The sequence below is a fragment of the Schistocerca serialis genome, chromosome 7, assembly GCF_023864345.2.
Source record: "Schistocerca serialis cubense isolate TAMUIC-IGC-003099 chromosome 7, iqSchSeri2.2, whole genome shotgun sequence".
NCBI lineage: Eukaryota > Metazoa > Arthropoda > Insecta > Orthoptera > Acrididae > Schistocerca > Schistocerca serialis.
Window position 1 is genome coordinate 258108209 of NC_064644.1, and position 24608 is coordinate 258132816.

The window sequence follows — 24608 nt, forward strand, 5'->3', positions numbered from 1 at the left end:
AAAAAGTATATAAACCATGCTGTGGTGGTTTCTGACCTACTGTGAAACCATTCAGTTATTGTACTGGGCAGAGTTTGCTTATGCATAATGCTGTGAGCCACTTATAAAATAAATGAACTCCTTAATTTATGAGTTGAGGATTTGAACTCATTCTGCTTGCTACAGCTTTGCACATAAAAACTGGCTACTCACTTCACCTCTTGCAGCCCAACTGCTTTAGTAACTGGAATCTGTTGACACTACATACTTGCACTACATGCTGAAGAAAGTTGACTTTAACCAGCAATAAACAAAAAACCCTCTAGTATGCATTATCATTAAAATGCTTAGTGAAATGTACTTTTTGGAAAGGCCAGCATTTACATCATCTTTTAGCTGATTTTTTTCTAGTGATACATTTCCTTTTAATCAGAAATACATTTTATTAATGAAAGTCAGCACTGCTTGGCCGAATTTCAGTGTACTTGTTTATTGGTAAAATATCTTAACTTTTTTTCAGTTATGGATTTATGTAAACTGTAGAGATTGGAACTCTCATGACACGTGATAACAACTTTTAAACCACAAGCTATGAGCATTTTGCTCACAGACATTTTAAAACACATGATGTTTTATAAACAATGCCTACATGGTTCTTGTTCATTCAATAGCTCGGTTTTACAAGTTCATGACCTGCACAAACTGTTGTCATTTATCAGCACGTGGGTGAGGAGGAGGTTAGTGTTTAATGTCCTCGTGACGAAAAGGTTATCAGAGATGGAGCACAAGCTTGGATTAGGGAAGGATGGAGAAGGAAAGTGGATGCGCCCTTTCGAAGGAACCATCCCAACATTTGCCTGAAGCAATTTAGGGAAATCACAGAAAACATAAATCGCGATGGCCAGATGTGGTTTTGAACCATAGTCCTTCTGAACGTTAGTCCAATGTGCTAATCACTGCACTACCCCGCTCAGTCAGCACACAGGTGTTGCTTGGAGAGGTCAAGGTCAGCTGGTTGGGCCGGTTGCCATCATGCAGCATTCAGCTCATTGAGCCAGTGTCGGCATTAAGTATATTATGTTTTGCTATTAATGTATTTTAAAATGTAATTTTCTGTGTATTGCTCTTGATTTATGCTTTAGAAGACAGGAATTTTAACTGTACTAATGTTATTGATTGCGAATTGCATAGATATACTGATTGTTTTGCACTGCAAATAAATAATTAAAATAATAAAATCTGAGTTTTATTACAAAAATAACAATAAAACATACTATAAATTTACATGTATTAGGTACATTTCAGACCGCTTTCTGAGTGTGAGCAAAATGCTCGGAATGTGACTGATTGCATAACTTTTAAAGACACAAGTTCTTGCAGGTTAAAAACACAATTAAAAATATGTGTGTCCATGAAGTAATTCACAACAGAGAATAGTATGATCCTGTTTATATGTGTATCAAGTTTTGGTAATCGGTTTTGAATTGTTTTTTATTAATTTTTTTTAATGGTTTAAACTGTGTGAAGATATTTTTGAAGATATTTCTGTAAACTTTCTAGTTTTACCATCCACTTGTCAAAATATACTGCCTTTATTTCTGTTCAGATTCTATTTCTAATATATATTATATTTTTAAGTATAGAGTTTCTTGATTTCACAAAAAGCTTTTTATAATTTATAGTGTTCAGCAAGGCAGCGTGTGTGTGTTACAGGGATGCCAATGTACAATCATGGCAACTATGTTGTCAGGCTGGGTCATGTTGTTCGTTGGCTTGGGGAGCAGGCTGAGCAACTTGGTGTTGAAATGTATCCTGGGTATGCAGCTTCAGAACTGCTGTTCCATGAAGATGGCAGCCTTAAGGGTGTTGCTACAAATGATGTAGGAATAGCAAAAGATGGTTCACCTAAGGTAAGAATATGTTTAAAACATACACACACAAATTGTGCCGCACCATGGTTCGGAACCCATGTTGGATTGTAGTTGATGAAAAAGTTTACCTTCACTGAATATTAGCTTACACAAAATACAAATTAATAAAAAAAAGTACTAGCAGCCCATTAATTCTTTACACGGCCCAGTTTCCCATGATAGTAAGATGTTACTGCCACCTTCAACATTTTTGTAGACTTTTTCTTTTTCCTGCTTTCTATTCATCATTCAGTGACACATATATACCTTCAAAATCTCACACTTTGTTTTTCTGTTTCTTTATTTGCCGTCCATATTTGTGGTTTTGTTGGCCAGTTGACAGCCCTTGGGCCTTGAAGGTCCTCTTTTTTTTTTAATTAAAATAAATCCTTTCCTCTGTTAATTATTTAATTTTAATCGCATGGCATCTGTGTCAGGAACACATCAACATACTGTAACATATGCAGAACTTGAAGAAATACATTTTAACCACAGCTGTTTTTATTTGAACCTCAGTATCCACTGGTTTCATTGGAGGACCATCTTCACAGGACAGCTGCCAAGGGTATAAAACGGAGTAAGTAATGTACACGAAAAATATGAAATAAAACATTCAAATAGGTACATAAGCATAATGTCTTCAAGGATAATTACAAGGGAAAAATGGATGAGATGAATACATAAACCATTTTCTTTTCTGGCTGGTAGACCATCCAAAACTTCATAATTGGAGTAAGAAAAGAACACAGTATGTTCAACAAAAGTCTAATAGAGACATACTCAACATAGCAACAGTTAACACAAAGATGTACAAAAAGGCAAGAAACGAAAGAGGTAAGAACTAGACAGTGTAGTCTCTGTAGCAGAAGTCAAAAACCAAATCAAAACACATTCTACGAAAAATATTAAGGTTCATATCTAGAACTAGTTGACAGCTGATAAACGCTTTACAGAATACCTTTGGAAGACATCTTAGTTAACATACAATGTAAACAACAGTGAAAGTGAAGTAAAAGTGTAGAGGTGTAGAGACCAGTAACAGTCATATACAATTTTAAAAAAAATTGCAGCTGTGAAAATATAATGAACTAGTAGCATATTCACAATATGGCAGATTATAATCTTATAAATGACAAATAAAAGTGTATTGTAGGTAAGGTCTATAACGAAGTACAAGCTTGAACTATAACCACATACGTAGGTTAACACAACGAGAAAGAAGGAAAAACATACACACATTCTCATGCAGTTAACCATCTGAAATTTCATGCTATATGGTTGTTCACCTGCAAAGATGACCACTTATGGTGTGATTCTATGTACTTATTACTTATGTTATCAATTGAAGGAAATTGAATACACAAGAATGAGTGTATAGTTTCACTTCTTACTTGTTATTAACTTAGTAACATGTGCAAGAACCCCCCACTCACACTAAATCTCCAGAAATGTCTCAGTTTAGCTGGTGAGTCTGGAGACAGTGGCATAAAGGGTGTACAGCATAAGTGGTCATGCTTTCCCACCCTAGTTCGGCAATAATTAAGCCAGTGAGCTGCTGTGTAAGAATTCTTCCTACTTGTTCTCTGGAGATGCTCTTGTAGTTTTATGTCCCCTTGCAGAGCCATAGCAGTGTCATCGGATTCTGGAAGTGCAGTACAACTGTCTACGTTTTACATAATGAAGTGGGAAATGTTTTACGCAAATAATTTTTACACGGGATGCCTTTATGGTGTGTTTATTTAAGAAGCACCGTAAACTGAACTTGTTCATACTGATTATAAGTTAACTATAAAACAGTACGAGAGCATGGCCTACCGAGTAACTCAGTTGAAAGGCATCCTCTCGGTAACTGCCAACTATGGATCACAGTCTGTAACTTGAGCGTACAAATGGTATACGTCTTCAGTTATGCCAAAGTTATTCATATATTTATTAATATCAACGTTACTTGGCAGTGTAAAATTACTGAAAGGTAGTATTGCATTGATGACTCGGGGACTCCCTCTATGTCTGAGTATCAAAAGGCTACTTTCATTAGCAAATATTTATTAATAACAATTATGTGATTCACACCAAAATAAATGTGCTTTACCTACTCAGCTGATGTCACAAGTGATTTCTGCATCAGTTCCAAATACCACTGACTCTGAAAGCGCGAAATGGCCAACCGCCTCTGCTAGCCAGTGTGGGAACATACAGCTTGCTCCTTACTCTGTACGTACAGCAGTGCTGATACATTCACTTCATGTATGTGAAATTGCAAACTAGAAATAAAGTAAACTGTGCTCTTATCTGCAAATAAGAGGCACCGTACATGTCCTTATAGTTCAAGCTTGTAGTTCGAGTTTATACTCACTTACAGGACATTTTTATTTGTCATTAATACAATATTATAATATTATATTTTTTTACTGTTCAAAGTGAGTATACTACTAGTTAATTATTTAAGTTTTTACTTCTGTATGTCTTTTTATTGTATGTTAATATTATTGGTCTCTTCACTATAACCTCATTTTAAACTTCGTGTACATTGTGTGTCAGCTAAGATGTCTTTCAAAGACATTCTGTCTAGCTCCTATCAGCTGTCAACTTGTTCTAGATACGAACTTCTTTATATGCGTTGATAGAATGTATTTCGATATGGTCCTTGACTAATATTAAAGAGGTTACACTGTATAGCTCATACCTCTTTGGTTTCTTATCTTTCCGTACATCATTATGTTAACTGTTGCTATGTTGAGCACATCTTTATTAGACTTTGTTGGAACATGATGTGTTCTTTTCTCATACCTGTTATGATTTTACTGATTTTCTATCAGCTACAAAAGAAAATGATTTATGTGTTCACTTGATCTGTTTTTGCATTGTAATTATTCATGAACAGGTTATTATTATTCACTTATTACAGATTTAGTGTATTTTTTGTGTTAATTACATGTTCCATTTTGTACTTTTGGTATACAAGGGTCGTCCACAAAGTAAGTTCCGTTTCTATTTCTATCTGCGGAAGTGCTACAATCGTCTATCCGCGGAAGTGCTACAATCGCAGTTCCGAACATGCGCGTCAGTTACTCTGACTAAAGGAGAAGACATGTACACCGTTTTCAGATCGCTGCTGCCGACGTGTGCTTTGTAATGCTTCTTTGAAATGTCAGCCTTAATTGAAAATGCCACCGCACGGTGCCATTTCTTAATGGTCTCACAGTAACCATATGCATTGAATGTTTGGCATTGTGGTAAGAAATCAATCAGCAAAATGCCTTTTCTGTCCCAAAAAATGGTGCACATGACTTCTCGAGGCGTCAAGATTTGCTTGGGCTTTAACCTTCATTTAGGATGAAGTGTGCCTCCATTCCACTGACTGCTGTTTTGTTTCAGGGGTGTCGTACAATACCCAAGTTTCATCCCCCATGACTATCCGAGAAAGAAAACCATTGCCTTTTTCATTGTAGCATGTCAAAACTGGAAGTGCACTGCCCTTCTGTTGTTTTTTGTGTTAATCAGTAAGAATTTTGGGTATCCAACATGAGCAAAGTTTTAAAATTTCAGTTTTTCAGTAACAATTTCATGAATTAGTGAGTGTGTGATTTGCAGAGCTTCCATAGCAAGGGCACTTAAGCGTACTTACAGTTGTCCTTAATCTTCTCTTCAATTGTGTGAACCAGTTCATCAGTAACCACAGACGGGCGTCCACTTTGTTCTTCATTGTGCACTTGATCACGTCTTTTGTTGAACAGTCTGACCCATCTTCTAACCATTGAATCACTCATAGCATTTTGTCCATAAACCTCGCAGATTTGCCAATGAATTTCCTTTGGTTTAACTTTCTTTGCATTTAGAAAACAAATCACAGATCTGATTTCACACGTGGCAGCATTTCCAATAACAGCTGACATTATAAAGAACCAGTACAAAGTGCACGTCAGCAGCAGCAATCTGAAAATGGCGTACATGTCTTCTCCTTGAGTCAGAGTAACCGCTGCGCGTGCTAGGAACTGCGATTGTAGCACTGCCGCCGATAGAAATAGAAACGGAACTTTGTGGACGACCCTCATATATCATGTGAAGGTAGTCTATGACCGAAACCAGTAGATATTGAGGTTCAAATAAAAACAGCTGATGGTTATAATGTGTTTCTTCAATTACTTAAAGGCTGTTGAATGTCTCCTAGCCAAAACAATAAATAAACAGAACATATTTCTATAAAACAAAATAGAGTAATAAAACATGAAACTCTGAAATGGCAGAACTGAAAATAACATAATGGCCTGCTGCTAAGTATACTTTTGACATTTACCTAAAATGATTGAGGAAAACTCTATAATTAGAATAGCTGGATTAGATAAACAAGCATAACACCTTTTGTGCTTCCAAATTCATTATATTGTAATATCACATCAAGAGTGACTAAAATATTCACTTTCATTTTTTTTTCTCTCATTGTATGATGAGTTGCTAAGGAATCACAATTAGTTATAATACCATTTGTGAGACATGATGCTGAAAAATACTCTAAACGAAATTTTGTTTACAGGATTGTCACAGTGTTCCATTAAAGCAGTGTACCTAGTCTATTCCTACATGAACATTACTGTCAGTTGTTCCAATCATTTCATTTCAATTAATTACATCACCATATCACAATTAAATAGATGTAAAGTATACCTGCAGACAATATCATGTGTTATATTTTGAAGAGAAAAGCCTTCAATTTTATTTCAAACATTGCAGTTCATCACTGACAGTCTTCAAGTCTTTTAGAAATCAATAGAAAACTTATACAGGATGCTGCACACCTTATGGAACAGTAGTTAGGAATGTGCTCATAACATAAACATAATATTCCACTGGTGCTGACTAACTTTAAAGATGGCTGCAATCTACTTCTGAAAGGCATAGTAAATATGACCCTTCCGCGTCATCCCCAGAAACATATTGTCTTCTATTAACAATATATTCTCAGGTTTCAACAGCATCAAGTGGTTAATGGTGGCAGTTAACCACTTGGTGTGGCTTGAAACCCGAGAATATTTTATTAGTGGATATTATTGCGAGAGCATGCATTTGTACATATTGTCTTGTACTTCACTAATTCTGTAGCTATTGCAGATGAGATGAAAATCAGTGCAAACAGTATTCTATCTAAGAAATCAGATGTAGTGTGTTTGTTGCAGTTAGGAGTGTGTTAGCTACGGACGAAGAGCTTCTTCTTTCCGGAATACAATTTGTTGTATTATTCAGTTCCTGACCTAAGTCTTTAACATGTTGCTTGTTACCACCTGTAAATGAGACTGTTGCAGAGTAATGTGCTACAATTGAAGGTATGTCCATAAATGAAGTGGCCTTAATATGGAGTCCTTAGGAACACTCCAACTTACAACACAACATTTCAGTCAGATGTGAGAGAGTAAAATAATCCTCTAACAGTATCAGTTCAAAGTCTTTCTTGAGCAAATATTTGAATGGAGCAGGAACAAGACTCCTTATAAATTACACAATGTGTTTTTGTCTGAATTTTCATGGCCAAATGAAAAGTGGGAAATGGGCAAATGCAAATTGACCAGCATGAGTACAGGGAAATGCCTGCAAAAGGTAAGGTTTCGGGTTTGAGCCCATTTTAACCTACCAAGAAGTAACAGCTATGTCATTTGCAGTCAGTAAATTCTCCTTTGTGCAGGGCTGTCTCATTTTTGTACACATAAGCAATGTTGGCCATAGTATAGTTTTTCAGAGGAGCATATAGTATTTTCTCCATCAGGTAGCAGCTGATACCATTATAGGTTCACTTTGCACTTTAAGACTCTGATTCAATGTTGTTTCATAGTTTTCCACGTATGAAAAAGCACGTAATGACCCAGCAGTAGTTCTTCAGTTGCAGGTGCAGTGGGATGTGATTCTCAGTGCTTTGTTCCAGAAGCTTTTTTGGCTTCTATGTTTCTGTCCAGGAGTGCTGTTCTTGCTTAAAAGCTGTGACATAATGGAGTGTGCGTTTATCTGGTTGGTGATGATGTAGTTGGGGCCTTGGATCTGTCCTATGTTTGTTACTTTGTGTCTATTTGTAAAGTTTAATTAGTATGTTAGATGGTGTGATGCCAAAGAGGAGGACTAGGTTATAGACTATGGTGGCTTGAGACATCAGGTAATGAGATACATCATTTGAATAAGGGCTACATCAACAAACTTTGTGCTATATGACACACCATCTGCGAAAACAACAAACTCAGCTACCAGTTGCAGAGAAACTGATGCCCTAAGAACTGTGTGTTGTAACTCTCGCCCATCTGAGCTATTGCCCTATAACTTTCAAGGAAGTTATATACAGTATTCATCTTGTAATAGTTTCTCAGAAGTGTGTTTGAAAGTGAGATATTTGTCCAGGGGTATTCTAAAATGTTTCAATCGTATGTTGTATGCAGCAATGATGACACCACAGTACTGTATATTCAGCATTGTATTTACTTCATGATCACATAAGTATAATGACAACAACTCCACAGCATCACTGTACCTGCTGTTTTATTCTTAGAAGTTCCTACCATGTGCAGCTATATCAGTATTGTCTTCTTAAATAAAATGCATTATTTTCCATTAACAGATTGGTCATATGCACAGTTTGGAACTTGGAAAATGCTACGGGGAAGTCTATTAAGACAGAAATATGTCGTCCAGTGATTAAAAGTTTCCACAGCAGTTTGTAGTGAGTCATTGTGCCACAGATGGTGCACTGATCAGTAAAGCGAAAAATCATTTCCTCAAATATGTCCTCAATATGTTGTAGTGGCTTTGGGGAGAGGATCATCAAAGTATCAATTGAGATAAGGCTACATGACAATATCATCAATAGAGATGAGGGCTATCAGCTAAGTGTGGCATGATACCCTGCACTAGCAGCTATACGCCAAGGGCACACCCAGCAGTTGATGCTTTGTGAGTCTAGGCAAGTCTGAACACACAGAGCGCTGAATAGCGGTCTGTACCCCTGCATAACAGGTTGCCAGATCCCAAATCTGTGGGAAGGGGTGGCAAGGTGCGGCCACTGTTCAGGGGATCGCCTGTGCTATCTCGATACTTCAGCAGGAGATGATGCGAATGGTACTCGTCAAAACATCGTGGAATTTCGATGCAGCCATCCAGATGGAAGCCCGAAGAAGTCTGATGCTACCGTAGTTCGACACATGTGAGCAGCCCATAGTGGCTTGTCTTGTGTGTGTTCTGTTTTACACATTTTGTGACTAAAGCTTTATCACTTGATTTTTAGTTTAATACATAAAATGCCGACTTGAGTGTTTTATTTCTGATCAAGGCACTCATAGCAATCCTGAAACCTGTGTCAAAAAGACTCCTTTTTTGCGACCGAGGGCTGCTATTGCTGTTAATTTCATTTCATCATTGTGTTGTCAAGTTTAATATCTGCACACAACAGGACTTCCCGTGTCCAAATCCAGCTTATTTTATTATTTTATTTGTGGCCTCTGAAATTCTGACAAGCTTAATCCATTTCAGAGCTTATATGTATGGCAGAGAGGGTAATCGGACAGAAGTTATTTTTATCAACACTGCTATCATGTGTTTTGAAATGAATTGATATACAGTGGTCTCCATTGCAGTAGTGCACCTATTGAACTGAGATTGTAATCATTCAAATTTATGTACCAAAATTCTCTTTTTGTCATTTCTAGTGTCATTTTGACTGGCATCTTTGTTGGGTTGGCACTGACTATTGATTTTGCTTGCTACATTAGTGTGACTCAGGCTTCCTTATTCAAGCCAATTATCATTCACTCCCTCAAGACTGAATGGATAGCTGCACCGACTGTCTTACCTAGCAAAGCCAAAGCAGGTGCTACCAATCAACCTAGGACATCTGCATCTTACAAATCTAAGTTAATATACATATATTAATGAAAAATCCTGGTGGAATGTAAATAATTTAAGGAGTAAAGGTAACAACGGACCAAATAGTACAGGCTTTGAGTCGTCGAAAGGCACATAAACAGAACTGAGAAATTTGCTAGCTTTCAGATGAATCTTCTTTGAGTTGTAGAGCCCCCCCCCCCCCCCCCCCCCCCACACACACACACACCTGAATGGCTAACATTGTGTCAACTGACAACCCCATACTGCTGGCACTGCAGCTCTGCAGAGTGACTGGGATGACAGGTTTCGTGAATAAAGTGGGTGGGGAAGAAGTGCAATGGGAGGGATGGGAAAGGGTTGTTGACAGCTGGGACGGAGAGACAGCATGTTCACTGGATAAGGACGTGGCATGGACACATGTTCTGGTGAGCTCGTATAGCCCACGATGATGTGGAGGTGTGGATTGGGAATGGGGACTGGGGAGGAAGGTGTGGTTGCAGGATGAGAGAAGATAAGGTCCTGTGGCAGGGGTGGAAGTGGGTTGGTGCAGGAGGCCAAAAGTGTGAGATGAGAAGGATTATGGCATCAAATGATGTGTTGCAAGGACAGCTCCCATCTACTTAACTCAGAATAACTGTTGTTGGGGGAGGTAGGAGGAGGGGCAGTACCCAGATGGCAAGATTGAGAAGTAGCCATTGAAGTTGAGCATGTTACGCTCACCAGCATGTTCCCGCACTGGGTTCTCAGCGCTGCTCTTAGCAACAGCTTTCTCGTGGCTGTTCATGCCTCAGCCTGTGACTGGACTTAAGATGTACTGGGTGGGTGTACAGATAGATCTTGAACCTTTGTCTTCTACAGGATATGACCTATATGGCAATGGATTGGGGGTGTGAGTAACTTGTGGTTGTTCTGAAAGATTTGGAGGAAGGAAAGGGGGGGGGGGGTTGGAATACTGCATTGGGAAATGTCAGAAGGATTGTAGATAGAATGTTCCTGATTTCTGGGCACAACAATAAATAACTGAAGCCCTTTTGATGGATGTGGTTGATTTTTTTCCAGTGCAGGAAGGTACTGGGCATTCGGGGAAGGGGGTTTACAGGATTAGGGTTATGTGAGGTGGTCCATGACCAGTCTGCAGACTATGTATGGGGAATACTGCCTGTTTGTGAAGCTATTAGTGAGACCTACAGTATAACTGGGCAAGAGATTTCTTGTCAGTGCAGTTGCATTATGACTAGGGTGGCTAGATTATATGAGAAGAATTTTTTGGGGTGGAGGGGACAATAGCAATAAAAATGGAGGTACTGTCAGTAGCTTGTGAGTTTGATATGGACAAAGAGTGTGGATGGAACCATCAGAGACGTGGAGATCAACATCCAGGAAAGTGGAACGTTTGTGCTGTGGGGGGCTGGAGATAGGGTGTCTTAGCTATGGTTCCAAATCATGAAGAAATCATCAGTGAACCTGAATTAGACAAGTAGTGTGGGATATTGGATGGTTATGAAGATTTCACCTATATGACCCATAAACAGGGTGACAGTGGATGGTGTTAGATGTATAAGGAATGAGAACATGAACTGGAGTTGGAAGGACATTGGGAGAATTAGAGTTCGACAAAGTCAAGTCCGTTGATATGGGGGATGTTAGTGCATGGGAAAGTGGCATCAACATTAATATTACAGATGCAGGGGTGTGGGGATGTTGGAGAATTGATGAAGGAAATGGTTCATGTCTTTACTGTTGGAAGCTATGCTGCAGATCTTTACTGTGGGAGGCTATGCTGCAGATGAATGGTTTGAGGTGATGGTCAACAAAAACAGAGATTCTTTTATCCAGTAATCCTCCTGCCCTCAGTCTTTACTAATCCCTGCCCCACTCCCACCTCTGCCCCTACCACAGGATAGTAACTTCATTGATGCTGCATCCACACCTCGTGCCTGTGCTTGCATAAAAACAATTAAATCACCAGTGGTTTTCCCTGAATAAGTCCAGATGATGGAACAGTGTCTCCAATCATTATTTTACCAGGTTAGTCAACCATTGTCTCCAATGATCTGAATGTTAGGGGGTAATTAACATTTTTTTTTAAAAAGAAGAAAAGTGTAAAGATAATCAGTGAGAAAGTACAGGTCTTACTTTTTTACATTTGTGCAATTCTACAATGCAGCTGGAACATCTTTGTCTGAACTGCTGTCCTCTTCAAATCACTATTAACATATCAATCAACAAAAAGCACGAGATTAATATTTGATACTACTGAAACATTGTTTGTACATTTAATATGGCAAAACAATGTGTCAATCTGAACTTATTTTGTAACAGAAAACAGGTAATTTCTGATTTTCAGTTTTGATACCAATGTATGCATTTATCTTTTAGCAGTAAAAGAATTAAAATTAGTCCTCTTTTATCTGAATATGTATCTAAACTAAAGTTATGACAATGATCGATAACAGGAGAGCAAATAAATAAAAAATAAGCGTGTTTTGAACCTTTCATTTTTTGCAGGAAACTTTTGAGCGTGGTATGGAACTGCATGCAAAGTGCACACTCTTTGCAGAAGGTTGCCATGGGCATTTATCAAAGCAACTTTTTAATAAATACAAGCTACGTGAAAATTGTGAAGCACAGACGTACGGCATTGGATTGAAGGAAGTATGGGAAATTGTACCAGAGAAACATAAACCAGGCACTGTTGAACATACTATTGGATGGCCATTGGTTAGTAAATGTTGTTTAGAAACTGCAGCTTAGCTTACAGAAATTATCATTACCTTATAGTCAGTCATTTGAAAATCATCCGAGCACAACATATCTCTGAAAAAGAAATAAATTTAATCCTATAAATGTTATGCTGCATTCTAGTGGAAGAGAGATGCTGCTTGTGTGTCATCACTAGAAACAACAAAGTTAGGATAGTGACATCACAGTTTAGATCAATCAAGTTAAAGCACTCAAAATTTTAATTTTTGCTTTCATTGAGATATTATATATGTGTACAGAACTAAAACTTTATTGCTTCATGTGACTGCTTTCTTATTCTCCCCCCCCCCCCCCTCCCCACCCCCACCCCCCTTAGTATTAGTGAATTAAATTTTGCTATTATGAATGTGACACATATCATTACTTACACCAAGTATAAATTCTACCAATACATGACAACAATCGTCTCTCTCTCCTGTACCTATGATGCTTCCATTTAAACATTTACAACTATAAACTGTATTTGAGAACACTTACATACTGTTTCTTCTTCCCTTTGAAATTTACATGTTTTATCAATGTTAAGTAAAATGTAAATGTCATATGACTAGGGCCTCCCGTCGGGTAGACCGTTCGCTGGGTGCAAGTCTTGCGAGCTGACGCCACTTCGGCGACTTGCGTGTCGATGGGGATGAAATGATGATTGGGACAACACAACACCCAGTCCCTGAGCGGAGAAAATCTCCAACACAGCCGGGAATCGAACCCAGGCCCTTAGGATTGACATTCTGTCGCACTGACCACTCAGCTACCAGGGGCGGACAATGTTGAATGAACAACTGGCATTGCATTTCTGCTAAAAAGTGCTTATGAAACACCTGTAGTTACAAGGAATTATGTCACTTTCACAAACACTTGTTTTAGCAGATGGAAAGACAGTTCTGGTTTGACTATCGTGATGATCTGAAACATGGTATCGAGGAGACGACTGTAGTCAGGGTGGCTGTCTCATGTTAAGTTTTTTGCATTTGATCATCCCAACCACAATTGTGTTATTAAATATAATCCCTACCTTTAATCTATCCTATTTGTCCAGCAAATTTTCGAAAAGGGCTAATGTTTCAGGTGGGATGGGGTGTGGGGGGAGGGAGAGGGAGAGGAGGGGGGGGGGGGGCGAGAGAAAGAGAGAGAGAGAGAGAGAGAGAGAGAGAGAGAGAGAGAGAGAGAGAGAGAGAGAGAGAGAGCAAGTGGGGGAAGGAGGGAGTTGACTGAGTATTTACCGTATTTACTCGAATCTAAGTCGCACTCGAATCTAAGCTGCATCTGAAAAATGAGACTCAAAACCAAGGAAAAAAAATTTTCCCGAATCTAAGTCACACCTGAAATTTGAGACTCGAAATTCAAGGGGAGAGAAAAGTTTTAGGCCGCATCTCCAAATCGAAACAAAGTTGGTCCATTGTAATATGAGACACAATTTAGGTCGAATGAATGACGATACAGTTACAGTAGTTTGGTTCCAATCATAACCTTAGCAGTTAAGCTTTACCAGGTAGCCATTGCTATGCGTCAGGCGCTCCGTCTGTATCTATATGGGTACCCTTCCTTTTTCACGTGCTTCGTCTGGTTTGAACTGATTGCTTATTTTTCTTTGATCTGGTAAGCGCCGTTTTCTTTGTTATAGGTGTTTACATCACTCTAAGCTGAAAATGCATTACTGTACTGTGTCATGTATTGTTTGTCGCATTCTGATTGTGCGTGTTTACCGCCTGTCGCCGCTCGCGGCATGGCTTGCTTCTGTGCGCGCTACCGCCACTTACAATAAAAGAAAAAGAGAGGAATCGTCTCATTAGCGAAACAATGGCAAGAGACTGCTATTTGTTGTTACTTACACTGCTGCTTTCTTTGATAATGATCAACAAGAACCAAATAATACACTGCGTATGATAGATGATGTTCTGAACGAGAGTTTAGTGAAACTTTTTCTCCGTTTGAAAATCTTTGCAGGCGCCTAGTCAATTGCTGTGCTTCATTTATGACTGTATCACATTAGGCATAAGAATAATACGAATATAAACATGACATGATATGTATATTCTTCCGCGTTTGCTGTTGTCTCACTCTAGTTTTGTAGTTTATTAGGCAGACACGATTTAAATGAGATAGCAGCAAACACGAAACAAAACATGGCAAAATGCTTATATTCGTATTATTCTTATGGTGAAGAGAATACTGCATGTGATTCACAATTCATAGAAGTTTTTATTTATTTTATTTCAGAATGTAGAATTGGCCATATTGACAAACATCCCAAACAGTCTTGCCAGTCGGATTTTCGTAGTACATTGAAATGCTGCTACATTCAAAGTGAATATACGGAATTTGTATTTACTTCGTTGGATAATGTAAGAAAATGCAGTGGTCGAAACTCAGGGCGGAGAACAAAAGCTCGTCTTCCACCTTTTTTTTTAAATTTATTTACTGACGCAGAGAATTTGGTGCCAATATTTATCTTTGTGCCTACAAAGCATGCCTGTGTAGCACTACATATATTCGACGGCATAAGTTAGTTGTGGCGGCACCCACCATCATTTTTCAGAACTTCTGCTTGCTTTGCACTCGATTCTAAGCCGCGGGCGGTTTTTTGGATTACAAAAACCGGAAAAAAAGTGCGGCTTAGATTCGAGTAAATACGGTAATATTTTTCTTGAAATTACAGATTTTGTCATTTGTCTCAAACAATTTTAGCATTGGTGCTGATAACCTGGTTACTGACTTTCCCAAATTCATACGAGGGAGTACCCAGTAAAAACTGGAATAACATTGCCGTGGGTGGACCACGTGTAGTATGCATTTGTGCGCTAGGTGTGTATAGCACAACTCATTACCAGTTCAGTGCCACTTGTTTTCGACCTGGCTTGTTCTGTTCATCTGCATGTGACTATTTTTGCTATTACTGGTGATGAGTAATGGTGCTATGGTTACGGCCCAGAAAAAAAGCAACAGTCAAGCCAATGGAGGACGTCATCATCACCCCACCCAAAAAAATGTTGTGAAGTCAAATGCAAATCAAAACAATGTCGTTTTCCTTTTTTGATGCTAAAGACAGTTAATTCAGAATGTGTTCCCAGGTCAGACAATCAATCAGACCTTTCATTTGGAAATTTTAAGAAGATTGTGCAATAGTGTTCATCAAAGAAGACCTGATTTGTGGCAGACAGGAGACTGGTTCTTCCAACACAACAATGCACCTGTACACAGAACCATCTCTGTTAAGACAGTTTTTGGCTAAAAATGGCATCGTTCTGTTTCCCCATGCACCTTACTCACCTGACCTGGCTCCATGCATTTTTTTCTTATTTCTATGCATGAAAAGGGGCATGAAAGGACACAAATTTGACAACATTGAAGAAATCAAGGAAAAAGCCAGGAAGGATCTGTCGGCCATTTCTAAAGATGACTACAAAAAATTTTGTGAACAGTGGAAGCACTGGTGGGACAAATATGTTAGTTGTAATGGAGATTATTTTGAAGGGGATAAGGTTATTTTGTAAACAATTTGAAATTGCGCTGGAGTGGCAAAGAAACTGGTAAAGGCATGCGTATTCAAATACGGAGATATGGAAAGAGGCAGAATACGGAACTGCGGTTGACAATGCCCATGTAACACACCAAGTGTCTGATGCAGTTGTTAGATCAGTTACTGCTGCTAAAATGGCACATTATCAAAATGTAAGTGAGATTGAATGTGGTGTTATAGTCAGCTCATGAACGACGAGACACAGCATCTCCAAGGTAGGAATGAAGTGGGGATTTTCCTGTATGACCGTTTCATGAGTGCACTGTCAATACAAGGAATCCGGTAAAAACCCAAATCTCCAACATCGCTGCAGCCAAAAAAGATCCTGCAAGAATAGGGCCAACAACTGTTGTGGCGTAGGTTAACAGCCACGCCACTCGGAAGTAGCCGAAAGGCACGCGTTAACTCACGCAGGCTAGAGATAGGTCTGAAACAGGATACGTGATGAATGCTATAAAGAAAAGTACGTAGCTGCTGGAATACTTAACTTTAATCCATCCTTGTTGTACATCGCTATTGACGATACAAGTGAGACTCTGTAGATTCAGGCAATAAACTACTAATGGCACCTTGCTAGGTCGTAGCCATTGACTTAGCTGAAGGCTATTCTAACTATCTGCTCTGCAAATGAGCGAGGCTTCGTCAGTGTGCATCGCTAGCTACGTCGTCCGTACAACTGGGGCGAGTGCTAGTCCGTCTCTTGAGACCTGCCGTGTGGCGGCGCTCGGTCTGCGATCACTGACAGTGGCGACACGCGGGTCCGACATGTACTAATGGACCGCGGCCGATTTAAAGCTACCACCTAGCAAGTGTGGTGGCTGGTGGTGACACCACAACAACAACTGAAGAGAATCATTCAATGTGACAGAAGTGCAACCCTTGTGCATATTGTTGCAGATTTCATTGCTGGGCCATCAAAAAGTGTCAGCGTGCATACCATTCAATGAAACATCATCGATATGGGCTTAGAGATCTGAAGGCCCGCTCATGTACCTTTGATGACTGTACGAAACAAAACTTTACGCCTTACATGGGTCCATCGACACCACATTGGCCTGTTGATGACTGGAAACATATTGCTTGGTCAGACGAGTCTCATTTCAAATTGTATCAAGTGAATGGACATATATGGGTATGGAGACAACCTCATGAATCCATGGACCTTGCATGTCAGCAGGGGACTGTTCAAGCCGGTGGAGACTCTGTAATAGTGCGGGACATGTGCAGTTGGAATGATATGTGACCCATAATATGTCTAGATACGACTCTTTACAGGTGCCGCGTACATAAGCATCCTGTCTGATCGCCAGCATCCATTCGTGTCCATTGCGCATTCCGACGGACTTCGGGGATTCCACCAGGTCATTGCGACACCCCACACATTCAGAATTACTGCAGAGTGGCTCTTCTCAGTTTAAACACTTCCTCTGGCCACTAAACTGCCCGGACATGAACATTATTTAGCATATCTGGGATGCCTTGCAACGTGCTGTCCAGAAGAGATCTCCACCCCCTCATACTCTTACAGATTTATGGGCAGCCCTGCAGGATTCATGGTGTTAGTTCCCTCCAGCACTACTTCAGATATTAGTAGAGTCCATGCCATGTTGTGTTGCAGCACTTCCGCGTGCTCGCAGGTGCCCTACGCGAAATTAGGTAGGTGTACCAGTTTCTATGACTCTTCAGTTTATATAGGTGTTAAAAAAATAATTCCTTTTTTTTATACCCCCTCGTAAACAACATGAATACGAAAATACAGGGCTATTACAATTGATTGAAGCAATTTCATAAATTCACTGTAGCTCCATTCATTGACATATGGTCACGACACACTACAGATACGTAGAAAAACTCATAAGTTTTGTTAGGCTGAAGCCGCACTTCAGGTTTCTGCCGCCAGAGCGCTCGAGAGCGCAGTGAGACAAAATGGCAACAGGAGCCGAGAAAGCGTATGTCGTGCTTGAAATGCACTCACATCAGTCAGTCATAACAGTGCAACGACACTTCAGGACGAAGTTCAACAAAGATCCACCAACTGCTAACTCCATTCGGCGATGGTATGCGCAGTTTAAAGCTTCTGGATGCCTCTGGAAGGGGAAATCAACGGGTCGGCCTGCAGTGAGCGAAGAAACGGTTGAACGCGTGCAGGCAAGTTTCACGCGTAGCCTGCGGAAGTCGATGAATAAAGCAAGCAGGGAGCTAAACGTACCACAGCCAACGGTTTGGAAAATCTTACCGAAAAGGCTTAAGCAGAAGCCTTACCGTTTACAATTGCTACAAGCCCTGACACCCAATGACAAAGTCAAACGCTTTGAATTTTCGGTGCGGTTGCAACAGCTCATGGAAGAGGATGCGTTCAGTGCGAAACTTGTTTTCAGTGATGAAGCAACATTTTTTTCTCAATGGTGAAGTGAACAGACACAATGTGCGAATCTGGGTGGTAGAGAATCCTCACGCATTCGTGCAGCAAATTCGCAATTCACCAAAAGTTAACGTGTTTTGTGCAATCTCACGGTTTAAAGTTTACGGCCCCTTTTTCTTCTGCGAAAAAAAACGTTACAGGACACGTGTATCTGTACATGCTGGAAAATTGGCTCATGCCACAACTGGAGACCGACAGCGTCGACTTCATCTGTCAACAGGATGGTGCTCCACCGCACTTCCATCATGATGTTCGGCATCTCTTAAACAGGAGATTGGAAAACCGATGGATCGGTCGTGGTGGAGATCATGATCAGCAATTCATGTCATGGCCTCCACGCTCTCCCGACTTAACCCCATGCGATTTCTTTCTGTGGGATTATGTGAAAGATTCGGTGTTTAAACCTCCTCTACCAAGAAACGTGCCAGAACTGCGAGCTCGCATCAACAATGCTTTCGAACTCATTGATGGGGACATGCTGCGCCAAATGTGGGAGGAACTTGATTATCGGCTCGATGTCTGCCGAATCACTAAAGGGCCACATATCGAACATTTGTGAATGCCTAAAAAAACTTTTTGAGTTTTTGTATGTGTGTGCAAAGCATTGTGAAAATATCTCAAATAATAAAGTTATTGTAGAGCTGTGAAATCGCTTCAATCATTTGTAATAACCCTGTACTTGTAATACACTCCTGGAAATGGAAAAAAGAACACATTGACACGGGTGTGTCAGACCCACCATACTTGGTCCGGACACTGCCAGAGGGCTGTACAAGCAATGATCACACGCACGGCACAGCGGACACACCAGGAACCGCGGTGTTGGCCGTCGAATGGCGCTAGCTGCGCAGCATTTGTGCACCGCCGCCGTCAGTGTCAGCCAGTTTGCCGTGGCATACGGAGCTCCATCGCAGTCTTTAACACTGGTAGCATGCCGCGACAGCATGGACGTGAACCGTATGTGCAGTTGACGGACTTTGAGCGAGGGCGTATAGTGGGCATGCGGGAGGCCGGGTGGACGTACCGCCGAATTGCTCAACACGTGGGGCGTGAGGTCTCCACAGTACATCGATGTTGTCGCCAGTGGTCGGCGGAAGGTGCACGTGCCCGTCGACCTGGGACCGGACCGCAGCGACGCACGGATGCACGCCAAGACCGTAGGATCCTACGCAGTGCCGTAGGGGACCGCACCACCACTTCCCAGCAAATTAGGGACACTGTTGCTCCTGGGGTATCGGCGAGGACCATTCACAACCGTCTCCATGAAGCTGGGCTACGGTCCCGCACACCGTTAGGCCGTCTTCCGCTCACGCCCCAACATCGTGCAGCCCGCCTCCAGTGGTGTCGCGACAGGCGTGAATGGAGGGACGAATGGAGACGTGTCGTCTTCAGCGATGAGAGTCGCTTCTGCCTTGGTGCCAATGATGGTCGTATGCGTGTTTGGCGCCGTGCAGGTGAGCGCCACAATCAGGACTGCATACGACCGAGGCACACAGGGCCAACACCCGGCATCATGGTGTGGGGAGCGATCTCCTACACTGGCCGTAAACCACTGGTGATCGTCGAGGGGACACTGAATAGTGCACGGTACATCCAAACTGTCATCGAACCCATCGTTCTACCATTCCTAGACCGGCAAGGGAACTTGCTGTTCCAACAGGACAATGCACGTCCGCATGTATCCCGTGCCACCCAACGTGCTCTAGAAGGTGTAAGTCAACTACCCTGGCCAGCAAGATCTCCGGATCTGTCCCCCATTGAGCATGTTTGGGACTGGATGAAGCGTCGTCTCACGCGGTCTGCACGTCCAGCACGAACGCTGGTCCAACTGAGGCGCCAGGTGGAAATGGCATGGCAAGCCGTTCCACAGGACTACATCCAGCATCTCTACGATCGTCTCCATGGGAGAATAGCAGCCTGCATTGCTGCGAAAGGTGGATATACACTGTACTAGTGCCGACATTGTGCATGCTCTGTTGCCTGTGTCTATGTGCCTGTGGTTCTGTCAGTGTGATCATGTGATGTATCTGACCCCAGGAATGTGTCAATAAAGTTTCCCCTTCCTGGGACAATGAATTCACGGTGTTCTTATTTCAATTTCCAGGAGTGTAACTTCTTTTTGTTTCAAAGTATAACTTCTTTTCGTTTCAAAGTATCTGGCGCTGAATCAGGTTGAGACACAGTTTTACATTACTCAAAAGGCACTGAACTCCCGCTTTGAACGTAGGCGTAACCAATCCACTAGATGTCAGTAATGCAGATTTTAGCTACCCATTCTAACTGGTTCTTAATATAATGTCAGTTGTAGGTAAACCGTGTGTATTACAGTATAGTGTCTTGGCAGTGCAAGAGAAGTATATTCTGACTCTACAGTATGTGTGTAAGTGATATTGTGAACTATAAAGTGGACATTCTGTTTTTGTGTTTGTATTGTGCACAGTGACAATTGATGTAAACAAGGTGTTAGAGGTTTTACCCCAGACTCAATTATCATCTTCATCTCGTGAAGTACATGAAGAGGAAATAGACATTGCAAACACTATGCTTGGTTTGATCAAGAAACTTGAAGATGCCACGCAAAAAATAAAGGCTGATCATTGAAAACATGTATACATCACTTCAGATGGGTGAAGAACAGAAACTATCTTGTTATCAGAGATACTATGAGCAACAAGGAACAAAATGTGAGAAACTCAAAGTCATATTGGAGTACATTTGGTCTACTTTTCAAGAGGCAAGTGCTAATGCCTGGCTGTACATGATGTTGATATAAGGTGACGGATACACACAAAAGCTAGAACACTTGGATTGATGGATTTCAAAGCTATCTAACCTGGTGTGAAATTTTAAGGCAATTCACAAGATTGTGAATCACAAAGTTATGCAGTTTGTAGTGTAGAAACTTGCTCAAGCACAAGAAAAGAGAGAGAATTTTTCGACTGCATTTGTTATTGAATTCACAAACACTTTCGTTCCTAATCATTCAGCATCTGAAATTTTAAATACCAATGAATCTGGATTTAATTTTGACATTCAGAGAGACTGCACACTAGAATGGGTAAACAAGGTAAGACTATCAGTGTGCAATCAGCATCTGGAGTATAACATTTGTATACAATTAAACCAGTTGTTTCCATGAAAGGGAGACTTCTTTCTCCACTACTCACTGTCTTCTGTGGACCAAGGTGGTACATTTGGTCCCCTTGTGCACAAGGAGGAGGACCGACCTCTGAACACATATCAAGCAAAGTGGACAAGGGTAATTTTGAACAATGGCATGATAATTCTCTCTCTCTCAATATTGGAACAAAAATGTTAACCGACCCAGGATTCAGTTTCACTCCTTCAACAGGGTCTGTTCATAATTCCAGATGAACACATACCGGTAACAACCATTCCACCTGGCACAATGTCCCTTGTTCTTTTTTCACCATTGGAAAAAAATTGCTAAATGTTTTTATGAGTGAGTTTTACTCAATAAAATTGATATTGAACTCCACAGTCTTTATGCTGTCAACCTTCACACACTTATCCATAATCAGTTCAGTGACCCCCTCGCCTCCCCTTATTCAATGACATGATCAACCATACCTGGAAGACAATGTTGACGACAGCCAAGCTACTCCCAGGAAATTCAATACTGCAATGAGTACCAACAACCACATGTAGTCCAAAAATGGACCCATGAAACCCTGCCAACCCTGGAGATCAAGAATAGGTTATGTATTTTGTCCTTGGCGATCAACTCAACTGGATTTGTTGCACTGTGCATTGCATGCCGTGAACCACCGTGGCCAGCCGCATTTTCCTCTTGGCGCTGACATTTAGGACCAGTCCTTTGGCCAACAGCTGAGGTGACTGCTGTGTGTTATGGTGGACCACAAGGGTTGGCAGTTGTTGGGATTGATCACAACATTGTTCCAGAGATGAGCTACCTCTTGAGGCAGCAGCTGGCCTCCTGTTGCCTGCAACCTCAGCCCCCAGCAGGGCTAGTGCTTCAGGCTGCCAAAGTGGAGCCCATGGATTTTGACATGGTCCCCTTCCTTCCACCTCCTCACCCCCTTTGTCGATGGAGGTGAACGCATCCCCACTGCCACTGGTTAGTGGATCAGCTGTTGCTGCAGCTTCCATGGCCTTCCACCCTTCCAGCTGAGGTGGCGGCATTGACGTTGCCTCCTTCGGCGCTCAGTCTGCTGCCAGGTTTTCTGGTGCACTCTTCAGTTACGCACTGGAGGTTACAGCCCAAGCCTGGCCATTTTTGGCCCTATGTGGTCTTTCAAGGGGGAGGGATTTAGTGTTTCCACCAGCAGACATCACAATGGAGGTAGATGAGCTGACATGGGTAAAGTAACAGAATAATTCTGAAACCTGCCATGGAGGGCACATGAGCATGTGCGCTAATGGAAGTGTTTACTTGTGAGCGACAGTAAGTGGAGCAGACCAGCACTCGTGCCCAGTTAAACTGCCTTGGAACTCTCCTTACACTTTATGCTGAGTGTTGTGTGCTTAGTCATTCGTCGCCTGCACCAACCACATGCTGAGCATATTGCTGTGCACATATCTATGTGGGTTTGGACACTCTGCTTCCTGTAGATCAATTTTCATTGCAAGTTCATTCCCCTCACGAGGTTCTGTTCCCCAGTTCTTAACGAGCCACCATTGGCCCGTGTTGTACCCACACCAACACTGTTAAGTAGTGGTGCTGTCACATCTTCTGCAGATACTAAAAAGTCTATATTAACATATCTCATTTTTTGTTATAAAATATGTGTTATGTGTCATTTGTATGTATATTACATTATTTCCTATGTACACATATTGGCTGTGAAATGTGATTTTCTGATTTTTTTACAGATTGTCTAAATGTTTCAGGATCGGTATACGTATGGTGGCTCATTCCTGTATCACCTTAATGAACCATCTCCTTTGGTCGCAGTTGGTTTTGTTATTGGCTTAGACTATACAAATCCATACATAAGTCCCTTTAGGGAATTTCAGAGGTTTAAACAACATCCATCTGTCAGACCCACATTTGAAGGAGGAAAAAGGTAAAATAAATTAAAGATTTTAACATTAAATGTTTCCCAAAGAAAAATATGACCATTGCAGATGTATGCATAATACCTTAAGTGTGTGTATATAGGTCTCTTTTCACAGTTTCTACTAAATCTTGGCTGCATCTGGAGGGCAGAAAAAACACTTTATGGGGGGTAAGGTACAAAGTTCTCAGCCTGGTACAAAGATGCTGTTGACATTAAGGAAATTTCGTTTTTTTTACACTGGCCTAAGTTGCAATCCTTATCTGAAGTGCCAATGAGATTTTCAGAATAGTTTTGTTTGTATGACCTTTTTAAGTAGTCTTACTGTGTGTGATTAAAATGGACAATCTGGTACACTGTGTTATCACATAATTTTTATTTGTGATGGCTTATCACCAGTGTAATTTCATCCAAACTCTGTGAAGGATTGTAAGGAGCACTTACCTTTGTTTTCAACAGTTAAGAAACTGGCATCTGCATCTGAATTGAAAAATGATAGTACCTGTAATGAAGGTAATCCACATGAGGGAACACCTAAAACTACAGCCACAAATGTAAACAGAGAGAAATTGTACAATTTGGTATTGGGCTATTAGCGATTAACATTGTATTAAATGTCAGGGGGCAGAAGAAAGGGTACAGTATGTTCTATTCTAAGTACAGAGTGTGAGGAAAAAAATGTTGGAAGAGTGAAACATTTGCAAAATTCTCACAAACTAAGAGCAAAAACAAATTTAAACAGTGTTTAGATCATTTTAGTATCTGATTGATTTTGCGTGCTTATGTGTTACTTTGGATGAGACATGGATCCACAACTTCATACTACTGAGTGAGATCGTGCTATGTTTAGAATACTGAAATCACATTTGGGAGAATGACATTTCTACTCCATGTGTGGTGATCCACATTTAGTTTTCCAACCATTTCCCTAAACTGATTACCGAGTGAGGTGGCGCAGTGGCTAGCACACTGGACTCGCATTCGAGGGGATGATGGTTCACTCCTGCATCCGGACATACTGATTTAGGTTGTCCGTGATTTCCCTAAATCGCTCCAGGCAAATGCCGGGATTGTTCCTTTGAAAGGGCACGGCCGGTTTCCTTCCCTAATCTGATGAGACT

The 24608-nt window shown here is 40.9% G+C and overlaps 1 protein-coding gene across 1 annotated transcript in view; it reads left to right on the forward strand.

Annotated features, from left to right (window-relative positions):
- Positions 1-24608, forward strand: part of LOC126412440 (electron transfer flavoprotein-ubiquinone oxidoreductase, mitochondrial) — a 107173-nt gene that overhangs the window by 17424 nt on the left and 65141 nt on the right. Inside the window, exons 5-7 of the mRNA XM_050082038.1 lie at positions 1693-1889; positions 12255-12467; positions 23321-23496. Coding sequence (XP_049937995.1) covers positions 1693-1889; positions 12255-12467; positions 23321-23496 — 586 coding nt within the window. The remainder of the gene's footprint in view (positions 1-1692; positions 1890-12254; positions 12468-23320; positions 23497-24608) is intronic.